Raw genomic sequence first — 18,930 nt, forward strand, 5'->3', positions numbered from 1 at the left:
GGAAGGGGAAGAGAGGCAGGATCGCTGCATCTCTTTTTTGGCCAGGTGGCTTAGTCTTCCTAGTCACACAGGTGACAGCTGGGGTCACATCTGTCCCCTGCCTACAGGCAACTGTGAACTTGGGAAATGAATCACTTTAATTAGCCCACTTTTGCTATATAACAACTCCCAAACCTGGCTGGTTCACAGCCACAAACATTTAGCTCTTGCTCACGTTCCACGCCACTGATCCGGGTTTGCTGTGACTCCACCCCATGTCTCCTCGCCCAGGACCCAACTGGAGGAGCAGCCCCAACATATAATATGTCCACTCTCCAGGAGAAGGGACGAGCAAGAAGCTGGGCCAAGCACACAGTCTCCTTTGAAGTTTCTGCTCAGATGTGATACACATCCTGCCTCCTTACAATCCATGGGCAGGGATGCACGATCCCTTCCCAGGGATGGAAGAAGAGCCATGAACAGCTTCCGTCACTAAGACAGACCAACAGGGTCTGGATAGAACAGGAAAAATTAGAAACAAGTATGATAGAGTTTCTTAAAAGCAGAAGGATTTTGCCGGGTGCAGTAGTGTTCACCTATAGTCCCAGCGCCTTGGGAGGCTGAGGCAGGAGGATCACAAGTTCAAAGCTGGCTGGGGAAACTTAGCAAAACCCCATATCAAAATAAAAAGCAAAAAGGGCTGAGGATGGAGCTCAGTAGTCAAGCATCCCAAGTTGAATACCCAGTACCAACAAAACCCAAACGGACAAGAGCAGAAGGATTTGGCTGTGGCCTCAGCCACACGATGCCTTTGGCCTCTGCTATTGCACCCACTGTGTGTGCAAGGCCTTACATCAGGTCTGTAGGGGATGCAAGAAAAATGGAAAGTGAACATTATTATGGTATCAGGAAGAGTGCTAAGGGAACAGGGGAGCTGTGCGGGCTTGAGGCAGGAGAAACATCCAGAACGGGGAAAAACAAGGAAGGAAGTGCTTTAGGGTTCAAGGGCAGGTGTCTGTGGGCAGTTAGAGGTCCCAGAAATGGCTAAGAAGATGTGCAAGTGTAACCATGAAGTTAGAATTCAGCAAAGAGTTAGGAAATCAGGCCTTCCTGATACTTGACTTTTTATTTTATCCAGCTATATAAAATAGGTTATTCTATGCATTGTAATGACATATGCCATATAGATAATACACACATTGTTTCATTTTGAGGTTTTGTATTTCCTTGACACCATGCTGTATGGAGCAGCTCTTGCTCACAGGCCTCCAGGAACACAGAGCTCACTCTCACCAGACAACCACCTGGCATTTTCCATTGGCTGAAAAGTCTCCTCTCATATCAGGCTGGAGTCACCTCCCTGGAAAATCCACCCATTGGTCTAAGATGCCCCACAGAGCCAGGTGCAGTGGCACACGCCCATAATCTCAGCAACTCAGGAGGCTAAGGCAGGAGGATCACGAGTTTGAGGTCAACCTCAGCAACTTAGTGAGGCCCTGAGCAACTGAGTGAGACCTTGTCTCAAAATAAAAAATTAAAAGGGCTGGGATGTGGCTCAAAGGTTAAGTGCCCTTGGGTTCAATTCATGGTAGATACACAGATAATAGATAGATAGTTAATAGATAGGTAGGCAGCCCCTCGAAGCCCTTCTCAGGCTCCCAGACCCTCCATCTGCACCTTTTGTACTGAGGATACTGAATTTAAAGATAATTTCCCTCCACTTCCCAATAAACACAGGGTTGGTCGTAACAAAACAGTCTTCTTTTCTCTAATCCCCACTCCCCTTTTCTTTCCAGGGTCTCCAAGACATTGATCCCGGGATGATGGAGAAGTCGAGTCACGGATCTTGTTGTTTGGGAAGACTAAGGAAAAAACTGTGTCTGTAGATAACCCCTTTTGTATGTTTTTTAAAATTGGATGCAAACTAGATTCATATGCAGATGTAGTTTTTAGCAGGGCAGACAGTGGGGAAACAGAGGTGCATGTAGCTTTTTTTACACTTTCGGAATGAATCCTTTTGTAACTGTTCCCTCCCAGGGAAAAGCACGTAGTATTTGTCATTCTAAAGGGCTCACAACAAGGCATGTGTCCACTGTGACTCTTTACCTTGGAGTCTGTGACTGATAAGTGGGCACTCTGTGACTTAGTGTGTGATACAGAAGGAGAGAAGAGGGCCTTGGCTCTCCTTGGCCTGCTGCATGACCTGGACAGGTCCTTTCCCCTCTCTGGACCTTGGTCTCTCCACCTGTGATTGTGACATTTGGACTAGATACTACTCACCAGGGCCCCTTCTAGCCCTTCCATCTTAGGACAAGATGGTCCCATGCAAAAAAAATATATATATATAGAAGTATAGTCTTCGCATGTTTTTTATGATAATGTTCCTTCAAAAACAAATCATGGCCTCATAACAGAGTGTGCTCATACAGATGCATGACGTACAGCTGTCACGGCTCTCCTCCTGCCTTTTTCCAATTCTAAGTAGACTTAGTCCTAGATGGACAGTCTTCTGGACTCAGAAGCCCCTTGGCTGGTGTTTGGGGACCAAGCCATCCACTTGTTAGCCCATCCCTCCCTAAGCAGGTGGCAGTGCAGGCCTGGCTTCTAACCTCACCTTGTTGAAAAGGGGCCGGGTCATCTCTGGCCTGTGGGGTCACGGTGAAGTACAACACATTTTACTTAGAGACGTGTTGACCTCCCCCAAGGATAAAGCTTTTTTTTCCTTATGAAAAAAAGGGGAATATTTACTATCTGGTCCAAAACAGTATATTTCTAGGTGATTACAATTTCTGAACATGAGAATTTGGATCTCCCACTGTGGACAGCCCTTCAAGTCCATGAAACACCTTCCCACCCATGATCCTGACCCTAGGAGGGTAAGCAGGGCAGAAATTAAAGGTCCTTCCCCTGTTATAGACAAAGACACACCAGGTCCTAGGAGGGAGGCTCCTGGCCTGGGGTCTGGAAACCAGATGAGTGATTTTCAAACTTTGAAACTTTGGGACCCCTTCTTTGAATGAAATCAGATTTGAAGTTGATTGAATTGGCTGCTATTGGCTATGAGGTATTGGAGCTGCCAAGGGACCTGCTCACATTCCCTCCCCACTGGGCACCTCCTGCCCGTCTCACCTCCTTGCACTGTGACTAGGGTCTGCCGTTGATTCCCTATGAACTGTGTGGCTGAGAGATGACTCAGCCAGACACTTAGTGAAATTATGTCAGAAGAAATAGGGATACAATGGCTCCGGAGAGGTAGCCCAACCATATCATGCACCGAACAACATGCACATTCTGCAAAATCAGATGAATCACCTCAAATTTGCCTTGTCAAAATTAGACAGCAGGATGTAGACCCAGAAAATAGGGCGGCTGGAGCCCCATGGTGGAAGTGCCGAGTATCCTGACCGCATGGGGCTGGGTTTAACAGTATATCTACGTGCAAACATAAATAAAATAATAAATGCTGCATTGACTGAAATTTTCACCAAGACCCCAAAAAGCAGATTAATATGATTATCCAACTTAATGGCTTGTCACCTGGGAGAGCCCCAGACCTCTTCTCAGACCTAGAACATGAAGCATGATCCCCTCCCCCAGCCCTCCTGTCAAGCCTGTTTTCTACCCATATTTTCATAGATGCCATGATGTCCCAATTCCTGCACCCTGAAAATAAATGTTTTCAAGGATGGTCTTTGCAGTTTCTGTCCTAGGATGTGGCTGTAGATTTACTCCAGGTCCCACTGACACTTCTCGGCCATCTCTCCTGCATCTTGTCCTATTTTTCCCTGCTTACATCAGCTACTTCAGTCCAACCCTCCTTACCCTTCATACCTGCCCCCCTTACTTGCAATTTTTCACCAGCCCTAAACCCCTGACACTATGGATTCTTCTAAGGCCCCCTGAATTTGCATGTCCAGCTATACAAGCATTCTAATATTCCATTCACTCACTGAAGTTAATTTTATTATGATGATTTTGTATCAGGGATTGAACCCAGGGGCACTTGCCACTGAGCCACATCCCCAGCCCTTTTTATTTTCTGATTTAGAGACGGGGTCTCACTAAATTTCTTAGTGCCTCACTCAGTTGCTGAGGCTGTCTTTGAACTTGCGATCCTCCTGCCTCAGCCTCCCGAGCTGCTGGGATTACAGGCGTGCACCACCGCGCCCAGTTCATTCACTGATCTGAACTCTCAACTCCCAGGCACACACTGAGCAGCATTCTCCAGGACCCTGGAGGCTGTGAGACGCCAGGCAGGGAGGGCACATGCCCAAGTGCCAGTGGGCCACGACATACCAAGAGCCTTTTTGAAGCTGGCTGCCTGGCTGCCCAGTAAGATATTTTGAGAGAAAACAAACATTCATGTAACATTTATTACAGCACATCACTATTGTTCTATTTTATTATGCTATTGTTTTAATCCTTACTATGCCTAATTTATATTCAACATTGTAGGCATATATTGTACATACAGGGAACCCACAGTATATGGAGGCTTTGGTACACTTCATAGTTTTGGGTGTCCACTCTCGTAAGGATAGGAGGGTCTACAATAATTCTTAAGTGAGTGTTTGATCCCAAATGTACCCACTTTTTACCTTAAACCAAAAAACGGCTGGTGTTTTAGTCAAGGTGGATTTTTCCTTCAGGTTTCAGGGTGAAATTAATTCCTATGTCTTTAAAAACCATTGCTCTCCCCTCTCCCCCAGGGATGGGTGATACAGGGACAATGAATAAGAACGAGCAAATCAGTCGGCAGCAGAGTCTCCTCTAATAAATTTCCTCATTCCCAGCCTTTGCCTGGCCCTCTTGAACGTTAAATCAGAGAATGGTTATTATGTGATATTTTAATTAATTAAGGGAAATCACAGTACTCTGGTGTCTGCAGTTTAATGAATTCAGGACGTGGAGCCCATCACCCAGGGCAGGACTGGATGGCTGGCTTGCCCACGCCGGCCAGCTCAGTGGGGCCGGCTTCTCTTTCCTTTATGGTCAGGGCTGCCTTGGAGTTCAGTTGACTGCCTCCAGGGCTGAGAAGTGCCTGGTACCAGGAGATAGAGACACCTGTCTTGTCGGCCACTACTCTTCCTGTGCCTAAATCTCCCCCGACCCATGATATTAAAGAGAGGTTGACTGTTGAGCAGAGTGAAAATTGGAGGGGACGGAAGCCTCTTTTCCCCTGAATGAACTGACCCTTCGAACTCATTTACAGAGCACCCGCTGTGCCCCAGGCACTGCATGCTCCAGAGTCTCAGCCCTGGCACAGAAAGCTGCCTGTGGTACCAAGCATGGAGTCAGCTCTGTACTGCGGAAGGTGTGGGCAGGGTGGCTTGGGAAGAATGGGCATTCGTTGGAGGACCTGGAGCCAAGGTGGAGTACTGTCATGATCTATGGGTCTGGGTCACTTCCCTCAACTCTCTGAGCTTCTGTTTCCCCATCAGCCCATGGAGATCAGCATCACTACACTGGCCTGCTGCTTTGAGGACTCCTGACATTCTGCAGGAGATGGCAGAGGGCAGGGAGAGAAACTAGACGTGCTTGGAGTCTGTGAGAGACAGTCTAGGGGGACTGGGCCAAACCAAAATAATAATAATAATAATATAAAATAATAATAGATCCATTTTATGGCATGCTAACCAGCAAGAGCTACCTAAGATCAAGACCAAGTGACAGGTGACCAGTGACCACTGTGAGTCCAAAAGGCCTGAGGTAGCTTCATTGAGAAGATCAGACAAAGGGCCTGGAGGAGGCAAAAACAGACTGATTTTGGAGATGAAGAAAGGAGGAGAAAGGAGCATCATGGGTAAGGCTGAGTGTCAAATGGCTCACGACAGGACTGGCTGTGAATGCGTCCTGAGAGAATCCCTTCACCGTCCCACACACCTGCCTAGAGTGGCCACAGGCAGCAGAGCCGTCAGTGTGCTGTCCCCCAGAACCTGAACCCCTACACAGCGTCGCGTTGTCAGGTGCCAAGGACATTGGGTCACGTCATTTTTGCCACTGAAATGTCAGTTAAGGTTTGGAGTTCAGAGGTCAGGCCTTCTAAGAAGTCACTGTGCCTTTTCTGTACCTTCCTCCCCATCTCCCAGCTGACATGGGTCTCTGTGGCCCTAAGGAGAAGTTTTTAACCTCTTAACCCCAGAGGTTGCTTGGGATTCTAGACGTGAATTCACACGTTCTGTGAAATCCTTGAAAGTGTACAAAATTTGGGGTGCATGTGCACATGAGCATTTTCGTCTGGTGAAGAAGTATCATTTTTATTAGCTTCTCCTAGGATCATGCCACATACAGATGGTTAAGACCCAGTGTAGAGGGCGCAGCCACAAGATGGAAGTTAAGCTGTGCCCCTGAACCTAGAAGAAAACTGCAGTGTGAACAGATTCCTGCATTAGAGTATCAACAAAGAGCCATGGACGTGTTGAAACCCTCAAAGGGGCGGGGGTTCATTTGTTATGGCACCTATTACACATGGGGAGAATTGTTGGTTAGGAGCCAAGAGGCCTGTGATTCATGCCATGTTCTGGTCCTATCTGGACTTGTAGGACACTTGGACACTTACTCTGTCCACCTCTCTGGTTAGGCAAGGTAAGGACATGCTAGAGGCCTTCAAAGGGGCTTATAACATGACTCCGTCTCCTTTGAAGGTCTTCCTCACTCATGGACAGATCCCTGTGGCTTGGGACTCTCAACTGTGTCAATGTGGCTCTGTTCCCAGCCCCTGCACACAGACTGCTTCTACCCAGGTCTATGGCGACAATCTGTGGCTGCAACAGAGAGGAGCAAAGGACCCGGGATGGAGTCCTGGTCCAATTATCAGCTAAGCATCTCCAGGGCTTGATGTTCTCCAAGTGTAGAGTGTTAGTCCTGTGTGTCTTGAGAGTAGTGGGGTATTAAATGGGGTAGCCTAATAAGTGGGTGCTTAATGAATAGTATTTTTTCTCATGACCTCCTGGCCCCTGTACTTCTACTTGGCTTTACACTTTTCACCCTGTTCTGGAACCCTCTCCCCTTCTGGACTGTGAGCTCCCTCAGGGCAGAGATTGTCTTATTCAATTCTCTTTCCCCCAACAATTGACCTAGAGCCAGGACTTTTTATTTATTTATTTACTTTTCTTCCCTTAAATAATAAATGATCTTAGCAAATCAATTAACAGAGTGACCACCAGAGGTCAGCCTCATGCCCAGAATTGAGCCCATCCAAATTAAAGTTCCTAAGTGGCCTCAGATCTGATAAGGTATCTGTGTGACTGAGCAGCAGTCCTCAGGGATCCAGCAAGAAACCAGGTGATTTGGGCTTGTTCAGTGTCTTTGGGGTTTTTTGGGCTTAGCCATTTGGTTCAATGGGCTCCTCAGCATGCCCGGCTTCTGGATCCCAGGGCAAGCTCATGGGAGATTGGCCCCAACCAAGCTGCTTACCAAACCTCTGGGCTTCCATTTCCTCATCTGGGGAGAGCGGGGGAGGTGACCCAGGATTTTGCAGGACAGCTCTAAGGTCCCAATGGTGTATAAAAGTGAATTGCCTTGCACAGTGCTGGACCGAGTGAGAGCTTGGGGAAAGTGTGTCAAAGGATGGATGGCCCAGAGCTGAGCCATGTCCTGCTGAATGATGATGCCCAGTTAAACCCCCCAGTTCAGTTCACAAGTCTGCATTCAGAGCAGTGGTAAAATGAGTAAAGAGGGGATCTATCTGAATCCACAGAATAAGAATTTCAGGGCTTGACAATCATGAAACTCATTTGGAAAAACAAGAAGCCCAGAATAGCGAAAGCAATCCGAACTGAGAAAAGTGAAACAGGAGGCATCACAATACCAGACCTTAAACCATACTATAAAGCTATAGTAACAAAAATGGCATGGTATTGACCCAAAAACAGATATGAAGACCAATAGTACAGAATAGAAGATACAGAGACAAACCCACATAAATACAGTTATCTCATATTAGACAAAGGCACCATAAACATACATTGGAGAAAAGATAACCTCTTCAACAAATGGCGCTGGGAAAACTGGAAATCCATATATAACAAAATGAAATTAGACCTCTATGTTTCACCCTGCCCAAAACTCAACTCAAAGTGGATCAAGGATCTAGGCATTAGACCACAGACCCTGAACCTGCTAGAAGAAGACGTAGGCCCACTTCTCCATCATGTCAGCTTACAAACTGAATTCCTCAACAAGGCTCCTAAAGCATAAGAAGTAAAATCAAGAATCAATAAATGGGATGGTATCAAACTAAAAAGTTTCTTCACAGCAAAGGAAACAAGAACATGAATAGAGAGCCTACAGAATGGGACAAAATCTATGCCACCTGCACCTCAGAACATTAATCTCTAGGATATATAAAGAACTCAAAGACTTAGCACCAAAAAAACAAATAACCTAATCAATAAATGGGCTAAGAAACTGAACAGACATTTCACAGGAAAAAAAGTACAATTGGTCAATAAATAATATGAAAAAAATGTTCAACATCTCTAGCAATTAGAGAAATGCAAATTAAATCTACATTGAGATTTTATCTCATTCTAGTCAGAATAAATAAATAAAGCCCCCCAGAGGCTAGGATGTTAAAGCCAGGGCCAGGGTGTCAGCTCACAGAATGACTGGACTTCAACACGGGGTGATCTCCGAGCAACGTGGTCCAGGAAGACGGAAGGGGACTCAGGCTCAGCAATCTGTGAATGGCAATTATCAAGCACATAAGCAACAATAAATGTTGGCAAGGATGTGGGGGAAAAGGGTACACTCATACATGGCTAGTGAGACTGAAATTTGTGCCACCACTCTGGAAAGCTGTATGAAGTTTCCTCAGAAAACTTGGAAGGGAACCACCAGTTAACCCAGGTATCCCACTCTTAGAGATATACTCAAAGGACTTAAAATCAGCATACTACAGTGACGCAGCCACATCAATGTTTATGGCAACTCAATTCATAATAGCTAAGCTATGAAACCACCTAGATGCCCTTCAACAGATACATGGATTAATAAAATGTGGTACATATACACAATGGAATATTACTCAGCCTCAAACTCAGCCATAAAGAAGAATGAATTATGGCATTTGCCAATACATGGATGGAACTGGACACTATCATGCTAAGCAAAATAAGCCAATCCTCAAAAACCAAAGGGTGGATATTCTGATATGTGGATGCAAACTCATAATAGGTGGGGGAGGGGGGGATGTTTTACCAGATTAAAAGTGGGGGGTGATGGGGGAAAGGGAGGGAGATGGGAATGGAAAAGACAGTAGAATGAATCAGACATTACATTCCTATGTTCATATATGAATACACGACCAGTGTAACTCCACATCATGTACAACCACAAAAATGGGAAATTATACTCCATGTATGTATAATATGTCAAAATACATTCTACAGTCATGTATAATTAAAAAGAATAAAAAGACTTTAAAAAGAAAGAAAAAAAAGTAAAAAGAATTTCAGGGCTTGAAATTAGGGGTCTTAAAGATTGTCTTTTCCTAATCCCACCCTCTCATGGGACACCCTCTACAAAGTTCCTCCCTGGTCTAGAAGTAATAAATAAGGGAAGCATTTGTTAAACAGTGTAATCTTTTGTGTTAGCCATTAGAGATGCCCACCAACCTCCCTCAGCCACATCCCCATACTGTACTGCAGAGGTGCCAACGGCCTCCAGGAGAAACGAATGGAAGGTGCACTTCCGAGAGTCAGGGTCACCTCACCCTAAAGTGACATAGGAAGAGGTCCTAGGAAGGGAGATGAGAGAATCCAACAGACCTTAAGCCCTCAAGAAGCCATTTCAGGCCAAACCCACATGAAGATACTAAAATAAAGCCCCCCAAAGGCTAGGATGTTAAAGCCAGGGCCAGGTGTCAGCTCACAGAATGAGTGGATTCAACACGGGGTGATCTCCGAGCAACGTGGTCCAGGAAGATGGAAGGGGACACAGGCTCAGCCTTCTACTTCTGACTTTGGCCTGGCTGGCTGGGTCTACCTTGACTCCTCACTTTGGGAAGAAAAGCAGCAAGACTGGCAATCCTCACAGTGAACTCAGGCTCAGAGCTCTGGAAACCCCCAGCATGTTGGAACAGGCCTGGTGCTGCACTTGGGTTGAGGTGGGTGGGGCTTCAGAGGGTTTGGGGGAGAATGTCAGTGAAGCCTCAAAATGAGATAGGCTTGCTCGGGGCAGGAACCAGAAATTTCTTTATAGGTCTCAAATTTACATTTGTCATCAGCCAAGAGAAAATGAAAAGGAGAACAGAAACACTGTGGAATGGACTTTGGCACCTGACAGGGTGTAGACAAGAAAACTACCTGGGTCCCTTCTGGCCCCAGGACTCTAAAATATTCAACAGCTATCTATCTATCTATCTATCTATCTATCTATCTATCTATCCATCCATCCATCCATCCACATACACACACACACACACACACACACACACACACGAATACACACAAGATTTGCAAATAGAATGTATTTATTTTAATTTTTAAATGGAATTAAAAAGTGTACAATTAAGTTGTTTCTAGTTCATGTTTAAAGTTAGGCAATTATTACCACTTTCTAATTCCAGAACATTTTCAAATCCTCCCAAAAAGAGATTCCCATATCCACAAGCAATTAGTCCCCAACCCTCCTCCCCAAACCCCATCCAACCACTAATCTGCTTTCTATCTCTAGGGATTTGCCTGGTCTGGACACTTCATATAAATGGAATCATACAACATGTTATCTTGCATGTCTGGCTTCTTTTACTCAGCATGATGTTTTCAAGGCTCACTTATATTGTAGCATGTATCAGAAATTCATTTGGGGTGGGGGGCGGTACTAGGGATGAACCCAGGGCCTTGCATGTGCGAGGCAAGTGCTCTACTGCTGAGCTACATCCCACAACCTGTTTATTTTTTACTTTGAAGCAGGGTCTCACTGAGTTGCCCAGGCTGACCTTGCACTTGCAATCCTCCTGCCTCAGCCTCCAGAGTAGCTGGGATTACAGGAATGTACCACCGTGCCTGGCACTCATTCCTTTGTTTGGAGAATAGTTAAAGGAATGGAAACCTTTTGTTTATCCACTCATCAGTTAATGGGCATTAGGGGTGTTCAAGTTTAGTTTAAAGGTGTGATTATATATAAATGCATTCCTCACCTACGCTTTTCCCTCACACGAAGGAAAATCAGTAATAAAATGAAGAGCAAGCAAAGCAGCCAGGGATTGGAACTTAGAAAAGAAAAAGCCCTCATTTTGAGATTAAGTCAATGAAAAACAGGGCCAAGACTTGTTGTCCACCTAGGTCAAAACTCTTATTGTCTTCAAATCCTCTGAGACCATTTTCAAATCCACTGATTCATCTACTGGAAAGTCCCTGGATCATCAGGAATGACCAAAAGTGACTGTCCACCCAATGAGTGGTTTTAATGTCTTCCAGAGGCTCCTAAGGATTCACAGAAGTAACACAAGGGCCACCAAGAGTGCAGGGGCTGAGGAGCAGAGGCAAAGGATATGGAACCCAGCCTCCAGCCTGCTTTAAAAGGAACAGCTCTGATTTAGTTGTTTTATTTGTTGGAGTCCCTTCTAAGAGTTCATTTGGAACAAATAAAGGGAATCCAGGGCCAAAAAAAAAAAAAAAAATTGGCAAGCAAGCACCCAGTCTAGACAGCTGTGGCATGGCTGGGCTGGGCTGGGTCTGGGTGGTGACCATTCTCATGAGTTTTTCTGAGGAACCTTGATGGTGACAGTCTTCACCTCCGTGTAGGCTCTAAGCCCATCCTCCCCCAGCTCCCTCCCATTGCCAGATTCCTTAAAGCCTCCGAAGGGCGTGTGGCAGGTGACAATGTTGTAGGTGTTCACCCACACTGTCCCAGCCTGCAGGGCCTGGGTGAAGTACATGGCCTTGTCCAGGTCCCTGGTGAACACGGCAGCAGCCAGGCCATACCTGGTGTTGTTGGCCCTCTCAATCACCTCTTCGATGTTCTTGAACTTGAACAGGGGCTGCACGGGCCCAAAGATCTCCTCCTTGGCAATCGTCATGTCATCCTGCACCCCACCGAAGACCGTAGGATTGATGAAGAAACCACGCTCCCCAAAACGCTCCCCACCGCAAAGAAGTTTTGCCCCCTCCTTCTGGCCCAGTCGGATATAGCCCAGGATTCGTTCAAACTGCTCCTTGTCCACCTGGGGCCCCTGCTGGGTGTCCAGCTCAAAGGGGTTCCCAACCTTCCTCTGCTTGGCCTTCTCCACGGTTCTCTCGAGAAACTCATCGTAGATGGATTCTTCGACAAAGGTCCGGGACCCCGCGCAGCAGCACTGGCCCATGTTGAAGAAGAGGGCTTCGTGACACTGGTCCACAGCGTGACCCATGTCGGCATCGGCCAACACGATGCTGGGGCTCTTCCCACCCAGCTCCAGGGTGACTCTCTTGAGGTTGGAATCGCCGGCAGCCTTCTGGATCAGGTGCCCCACCTCTGTGGAGCCAGTGAAGGCAACTTTGTCAACATCCATGTGCTGGGCGATGGCGGCTCCTGCTGTTGGGCCGTAGCCCGTGATGATGTTCACCACCCCAGGGGGAAAGCCTGCCTCCTTAATGAGGGAGGCCAGGTACAGGGCAGAAAGGGGGGTCTGCTCTGCAACCTTCATGACCACGGTGTTGCCTGTGGCCAGGGCCGGGGCCAGCTTCCAGCCTTGCATGACCAAGGGGAAGTTCCATGGTATTATCTGGCCACAGACGCCCACAGGCTCGTGCCGGGTGAAGCAGAAGTGTTCGCCATCCATGGGGATGGTCTTGCCATGCCACTTGTCGGCCCAGCCAGCAAAGTAGCGGTACACCTTGATGACCTCATCCAGGTCCAAGGCGTAAGACTCTTGGAAAGGCTTCCCGTTGTCCAAGGTCTCCAGGGAGGCCAAGTAGACGCGATCCCGTTCCACTAGGTCTGCCAGGCGGTTCAACAGCCGGCCCCTCTCAGACGCATCCATGCGGCGCCACGGGGACCCCAGGCGGAAGGCCTCACGGGCTGCTTTCACTGCCCTGTCCACATCGGCCCTGTCCCCTTCAGCCACATGCCCGATGACCTCACCAGTGGTGGGGTTGACCGTGGGGAAGGTCTTCTTGCTGACTGCGTCTTGCCACTCATTGTTGATGAACAGCTGGTTGTAGCGGATGTCTGGGTTGGAGATTGGGCTTGGGAAGGCTGCTGCTGAGGAGTACCGGGCAGTCCTGCCCTGGAGGCAAAGCAGCCGGGGAACCAGGAAGCGCAGCATGCTGACCACTCTGCAGAGGGACAGATGGAACCGGGGTAAGCAGGTGGGAGGGGGCAAAGGGGACACCCCAAAGGTCCACCAATTCACATATTCTGATATTCTGATTATAACATAAAGGGGTACTGCCTCTGAAAACATGGGTTGCTAAGGGGGACGAGGGCCTGAAGAACTCTGGTCCAGGTCCATCATGTCCCACCTCTCTTCTGACTCATACCCTCACCTCTTCTGCTCAAATACCATCATCTGCTTAGCAAGGCCTTCCCTGATCAGCCTTTACAAAACCGAGACTTCCCAGCCCACACTATACCTGCATCCTGCTTAGCATTTCTCCATCTCACATGCCAAACACTATATTTATATATGTAATGTTATTATTATTATTTTTTGTCTTCCTTGCACCATGAGGCAGGGCTTTGGGCTTGTCATTGTTCCATTCATGGCTGGGTCCCTGATCTCTAGAATTATGCTTGCTACAGAACAGCTGCTCAACAGATGGTCACTGAGTGATATACTGAGGACACAGGGGAATTCCCACAAAAGCCATTGAAGAATTGACCTCAGACTTTAGTAGAAACTAAAGGAACTTGGAGACAGTTGCCTTCTGGGAGTGACTTGCTGCATGTCATCTCATATGTGAAATGCCCCACGAGGTTATATGGAATGGGGTCTTGCATATAAAACAGTCAACACACTCCACCCAGGACATCAGAGCTGTCAGTGCCTCCAAAACCAACCTAGCCCAGCCCCCAAGCACAGGTCTCAGTCGGAGCCTCAGTTTGCCCAAGGGTGCTGCCAGTTAAGCAGCAGCTGGGAGGAAGAATCTGGGTATTCTGGGCTATGACTCTGAAAACAAGGGAGACTTTATTAAAACAACTACTTCAATAAAAGTTAAGCAGCATATAAGAGTCACTAAATAAACATTAAACAGTGTCTAAAGTTCCTAGGTTAGTTGAAGCAATTGAGGAATCCCCTGACCCCCACCCCACTCCATCTCCACCACTGGCAGCTGCAAGGAACAAAGAACTCATTCAGGAAAGCAAGGCTCCAGCCAGGTCTCCAAACCCATAAAAAACAATGCTGACCCGGGCAAGCCCTCCCTGGTGGGGTGGGAAGGGAGCCAGCTGAGCCAGCACACTTATCAGAGGTGCACCTAAGTTCCTGGGCCCTGAGCTCTGCCACAGACTTGAGACAGAAGCAAACTTGCAACGGTGGGAGGGAAGAATCCCAGGGGGAGGGGGGAGGAAAGGGGGATCATCCTAGGGGGTCTTGGAGATACTAAGCAGGCTGGCAAACTACTTCTTGTCTACACCAAGACTATTCCCACGCCGGGGTCCTAGATGGAGTCTATGCCAGTTAACTCCAGATCCAAATAGAAAGCTCACTATTCACAGGTGCAGCTCATTTTACAGTTTCCAGCCCATCTTCTCATTGTAAATTCATCAAGCCTCCCTGTACCTCATGGGCGATCCGGGCAGATGTTGATCCCCATACTGGAAGAAGGCTGGGGATCAGAGAGGTTCGGGGACTCACTGAGGACACAGAGCAGGACTAGCTTTGCATTTCCTCGAGTACAGGCAGGGGTTTTCTTATAGATCACCCTATTTAAGCGCCCACGGAGCTAAGGGCCAGACTTCCTGGGACATAGGCAGCACTTAACTCAGCCCTTCTAGAGGAAGGGGGTGGGGCGCGTCCCAGTTTCTGGGCTATGGCCAGAGGACCTGTGCTGGAGTAAGCCTGGTGGGCGGGAGTGTTGGGGTCGTAGTAACAGGGAAGGTTTGGAAGGTCTGTGTCCTCCGGTTCAGCTCCAACCAGAGAACAGGGAGAGGGAGAGAGGGCGGGAAGAGGGTCCTGCAGTGAGCGCCAAGCGGGAAGGCCGGGCCGAAGATGGGAAGCCCAGGTGTAGGGAGCTGCGGTTTGCCCCGGGGCGCTAAGGGAAGAAGGGCTTTACTACCTGCAACAGGCTCGGGATCGGGTTCAGGACCAATTCCGGGTTCAGATGAGACCTCTCTCCAAAGTCCGGAACCTCGCCCCTCCGGGACGCACTGCAGACCCCGCCTCCGCGCCCCCGCTCGGCGGCCAATGACGCTCCACCGCGAACAGGCTCCTCCTGCGCCCCAGGCGCTCGCCTGGGCCAGGGGCCGCTCCGCCCTGGATCCGGGCTGCGCCGTTAGCTGGTCGCCTGCGCCCCGCCTTTCCCAGCCTCCCTTCCCCGAGAAGCCCGCACAACTCCAGCGCTCCCTAGCTCCTTCTCCGGGGGGTTGGCGGCCACGTTGTCACGTCTCAGTTCCCAAAGTGCTCATCTGGTAGGGAAGATAGAGCTTGAAGGGAGAGGGGCGTCCCCAGGTCACCCAGCACTGCACTTGGCTAGATGGCGACCCCGAGCCTCTCCTTAACACTCCTGCCTCGCCTCTCCCCTGTTTCCCCCCGCCGCCCTGGGTTCACCGACTTCGGACTGCGACTGCGACTTCCATTTTCTTTACCCTTTCCCCGGTTCCTTTAAGATTTTATATTTGCGCATTTTTTAAACGTCGTTTTTCTTTGTCCCAAAACCACACACACACACACACACACACACACACACGGTTGTAGAAAACTTGGGAAACACAGAAAAGGATGAAAGAAGAAAGAAATCACCTGTAATCCTCTCACCCAAAGGTAGCCATTCTTAAGGTTGGGTGGGTTCATCTTGCCAGTCTTTCTCCCTCTGCATCTTTAAAAGCAATTATTTTCATAAAAATCAAATCATATAGTGAATTCTAATGCTTAAAACAATCTTAGCACTATATCACGAACTTTTGTCCTATCACTTGTTTCGGATGACATCATCCTCTGCTAGGTGGCATATAGTTCTGCTGGAGGGGTGAAGTTTCTGAAGCCTGCTGCTCTCCATCTTAGTGCTGTAAAGGATGCTAAGATAGGCAACCTGAGCGCCTCTCACTCCACAGCTACACACCCACCTTCTGGGTGGAGAGGTCAGAAAGCTAACAGCTGTGTTTCTCAGCCACCTCCTCAGAGTTCTGGATGTGGACTGGGGCTGCCAATCAGTACTGCTGGATCGGGAGCAGGCAGGGTATTGTCCTGCCCCTTCAGGGCATCACTCACAGAATGTTAGAAAGGTAAGGATTTTCTGCAGGAGAATTCCTGTCTTTTCCCTGGGTTTCTGGAGTGGCAGCTGTGGCTTCAGCTCTTTGACCCCTGGGTTGAATCAGGAGTGTATCTTGCTCAAATAACCCCAGGGAGCCTCAGATAGTAATGAGGTTAGCAGGTCTCCTCCAAGGTGTTCTGGAGGTCAGTCCTGGTCTTCCTCTAGCCCTTCCACCAATTCCCTGTTTTAAATCCCCATGACTCCACATACTGTGTTTAGAGTGCTCAGGACATTTACCCGCTGAACCTAACTCCCACAGTTCTTTCATTAAGCTACATCACTATGGAATCCTTATTTCCATATCCTCCTCAGGACATTCACAGCGCTTGCTGCAGAACTGAGCCCTTCATTAAGGCCCTATGTTTTGTATCTTGTCACCTTGATATCCATGCCTTTGTGGGGAGGGTCCCCAGCAATCATGTCACCCTCTCGCAAAGCCCTTTCTCTCTTCCCCATCAAACATGGACAGTCAACACCCCTCAGGCACTTGGCACGGAGGCACTCCGGGTGAATTGACTTAATGATTAGTTGGACAATCATTGACAGGCTTTATTGATGGAGGGTGGTGAGTTCATGACAAGTCAAGCATCAATCCTGGTGTGGTCAGACTGCATTGGAAAGCAGCAGGCCTGAGAGGCCAGTGGCAGACAGGAAGTGGCCCCCACGGTGGAAGGCTGGGGGCTGTGTCTGTGAGGAACAGCAGAAGAACCTGAGGTGTTGGCCCTTTACAACTCGAGGGACAAGGTGTACCCTCTCTGAAGGACAAAACCAGACAGGATTTGTGGGATCCTAGAAGGCAAAACCAGATCAGTGAGGGGGAGTTACAGTGAAGCAGAGAGAAAACTTCCTGGCAGAGCAGAGCTGGCTAAGGACAGGAGGGCTGCCTTGAAAGGAAAGGAGCCCTACATCGCTGGAGGAGGACAAAGAGGGGTAGGAAATCATTTGGCAGAAGACTGTGGAGGGGAGTATCACATAAGGACTGGACTATATAGGTGGCTCTCAAATTTAGCTGTGCATCCGAATAGCATGGAGAGCTTTAAGGAAGAATAACCATCACCTGGGCCCTACCCTCAGCCATTATTAGGTATGGGTTAGAGCCTGGGGATTAAAAAAAATTCCCTATGTGCATCTGATGTGCAACCATATTTGGGAAGCGCTGGCCTAAGTGGTCTTTGGGGATTCTAGGACTCCATCGTGATGCAGAGTGTTGACTATTTTTCAGGAATGTGTTGGATTCAGCTTTTTAATTAGGGAGAAAAAAAATCAGAACCGCTGTCATGGATATTGGGGCTGGAGCCACTGTGGGTGTTTAAATAGAAAGCTTGAAGGGGAAAGAGTGAGATAACCCGTCAGTGTAGCAGGGGTGTGTTTACACTAGGCTGGTGGGGGAAGGGAAACTACTTCTCTTCCTCAGCATTTTAGAACCTTATATGTCTAGGAAAAAGCTGAAGAAAATTCCAGCTCTGAGAATAATGAACAGATCAGCCAAAAAAAAAAAAATGTGAACTGTCCTATTTATTGTACACTGAGTATGATCATTCTCTCTATTTGAACTGGAGATGGAAGAAGGTCACACAGCACTATGCACTTGGCTAGATTTGCAGGGAATTGGGCATCAAAAAGTAAAGATGAATTTAAAACCAAACCTAAATGTATGTTTGTTTCCTCAGCTCCTGAGGGAAGCTGACACCATCTAAAAATGACCAAAGTCTGAATGTTGTCAACAAAACCAGCCCTGCGTGTTGGCTACAAACTCTGTTCCCTTTCTACCTGTCTTCCTCTTTTCTCCTTCTGTACCCCATTTTATAGCTGAGAAGACTATGACCCAGAAAGGGAAGGGGATCTGCCCAAGGTCACACTGGATATTAGAATCCAGTTCAGATTAGGAGCCAGCTTCTTGCACAAGCACACAAAGCAGGGATGCAGGGCCCATGGCAGGTGTGTGGGCATCTGTACAGCTGTGTTTCTACAGATAAGAAGCATCCAGTTCCGGGCTATAGGCAGAACACTGGTGGAGGCTCCCCCATAAATCCCAGCATTTCTAGATTTCCCAAAAATGGCTTCCTGCCCTTGACTCCCCAGCCTTCCAGCCCTCTGTAAATCTAATTCCCTGTATTAAATCTCTTCCTGCTCAGAACACCTACAGCAGCTTCGGTTTTCCTGATCACACAACCATTGAGACTGTGAAGACCCAGCTGACATAATGGGGTGGTGGGGGGCAGCAGGGGCTTGAGTGTTTACATACCAGGCAGCATCCATCCCTATGGCACAGCTGGAGATTGGTCTAGCAGAGCTGATGTCCCAGCCATGACAGGTCTGCCCTGATGGTGGCTCCCCTCTTCCCATTAGGGTCAAGGACAAAAGCTACACACACATGAACTGAGTCCTAGAGGGAGAGTGTGCCACATGTGGCCTGGGACATTCCATCCTGGAGGAAGGACAGGGTGGAGTTTGAGGGGACTTGGGTAGAGGTCAGAGGGAGAAATTATAAAGGGAAGACCATGGGCAGTAAACAGAGGGGAAATGCCAACCCTGCCCTGGGGGCCTGGGAGGC

General features: G+C 48.2%; 1 protein-coding gene across 1 annotated transcript; it reads right to left on the reverse strand.

The window, feature by feature from the left end:
• Window positions 1–11,437: 11,437 nt before the first annotated feature.
• ALDH1B1 (aldehyde dehydrogenase 1 family member B1) lies at window positions 11,438–15,317 on the reverse strand. Its single transcript, XM_081279085.1, has 2 exons — window positions 15,183–15,317; window positions 11,438–13,241 (listed from the first exon to the last, which is right to left on the reverse strand). Exon 2 carries the CDS (start codon window positions 13,229–13,231, stop codon window positions 11,678–11,680), a length of 1,554 nt encoding a protein of 517 aa, XP_081135211.1. The 5' UTR covers window positions 13,232–13,241; window positions 15,183–15,317; the 3' UTR covers window positions 11,438–11,677.
• Window positions 15,318–18,930: the final 3,613 nt, after the last annotated feature.

The sequence above is a fragment of the Spermophilus citellus genome, assembly GCF_964194105.1.
Source record: "Spermophilus citellus genome assembly, chromosome: 2".
NCBI lineage: Eukaryota > Metazoa > Chordata > Mammalia > Rodentia > Sciuridae > Spermophilus > Spermophilus citellus.

What these genes read in the sequence shown, in the direction of transcription:
- ALDH1B1 (XM_081279085.1), bottom strand. Translation starts at nt 13,231, where the DNA reads ATGCTGCGCTTCCTGGTTCCCCGGCTGCTTTGCCTCCAGGGCAGGACT.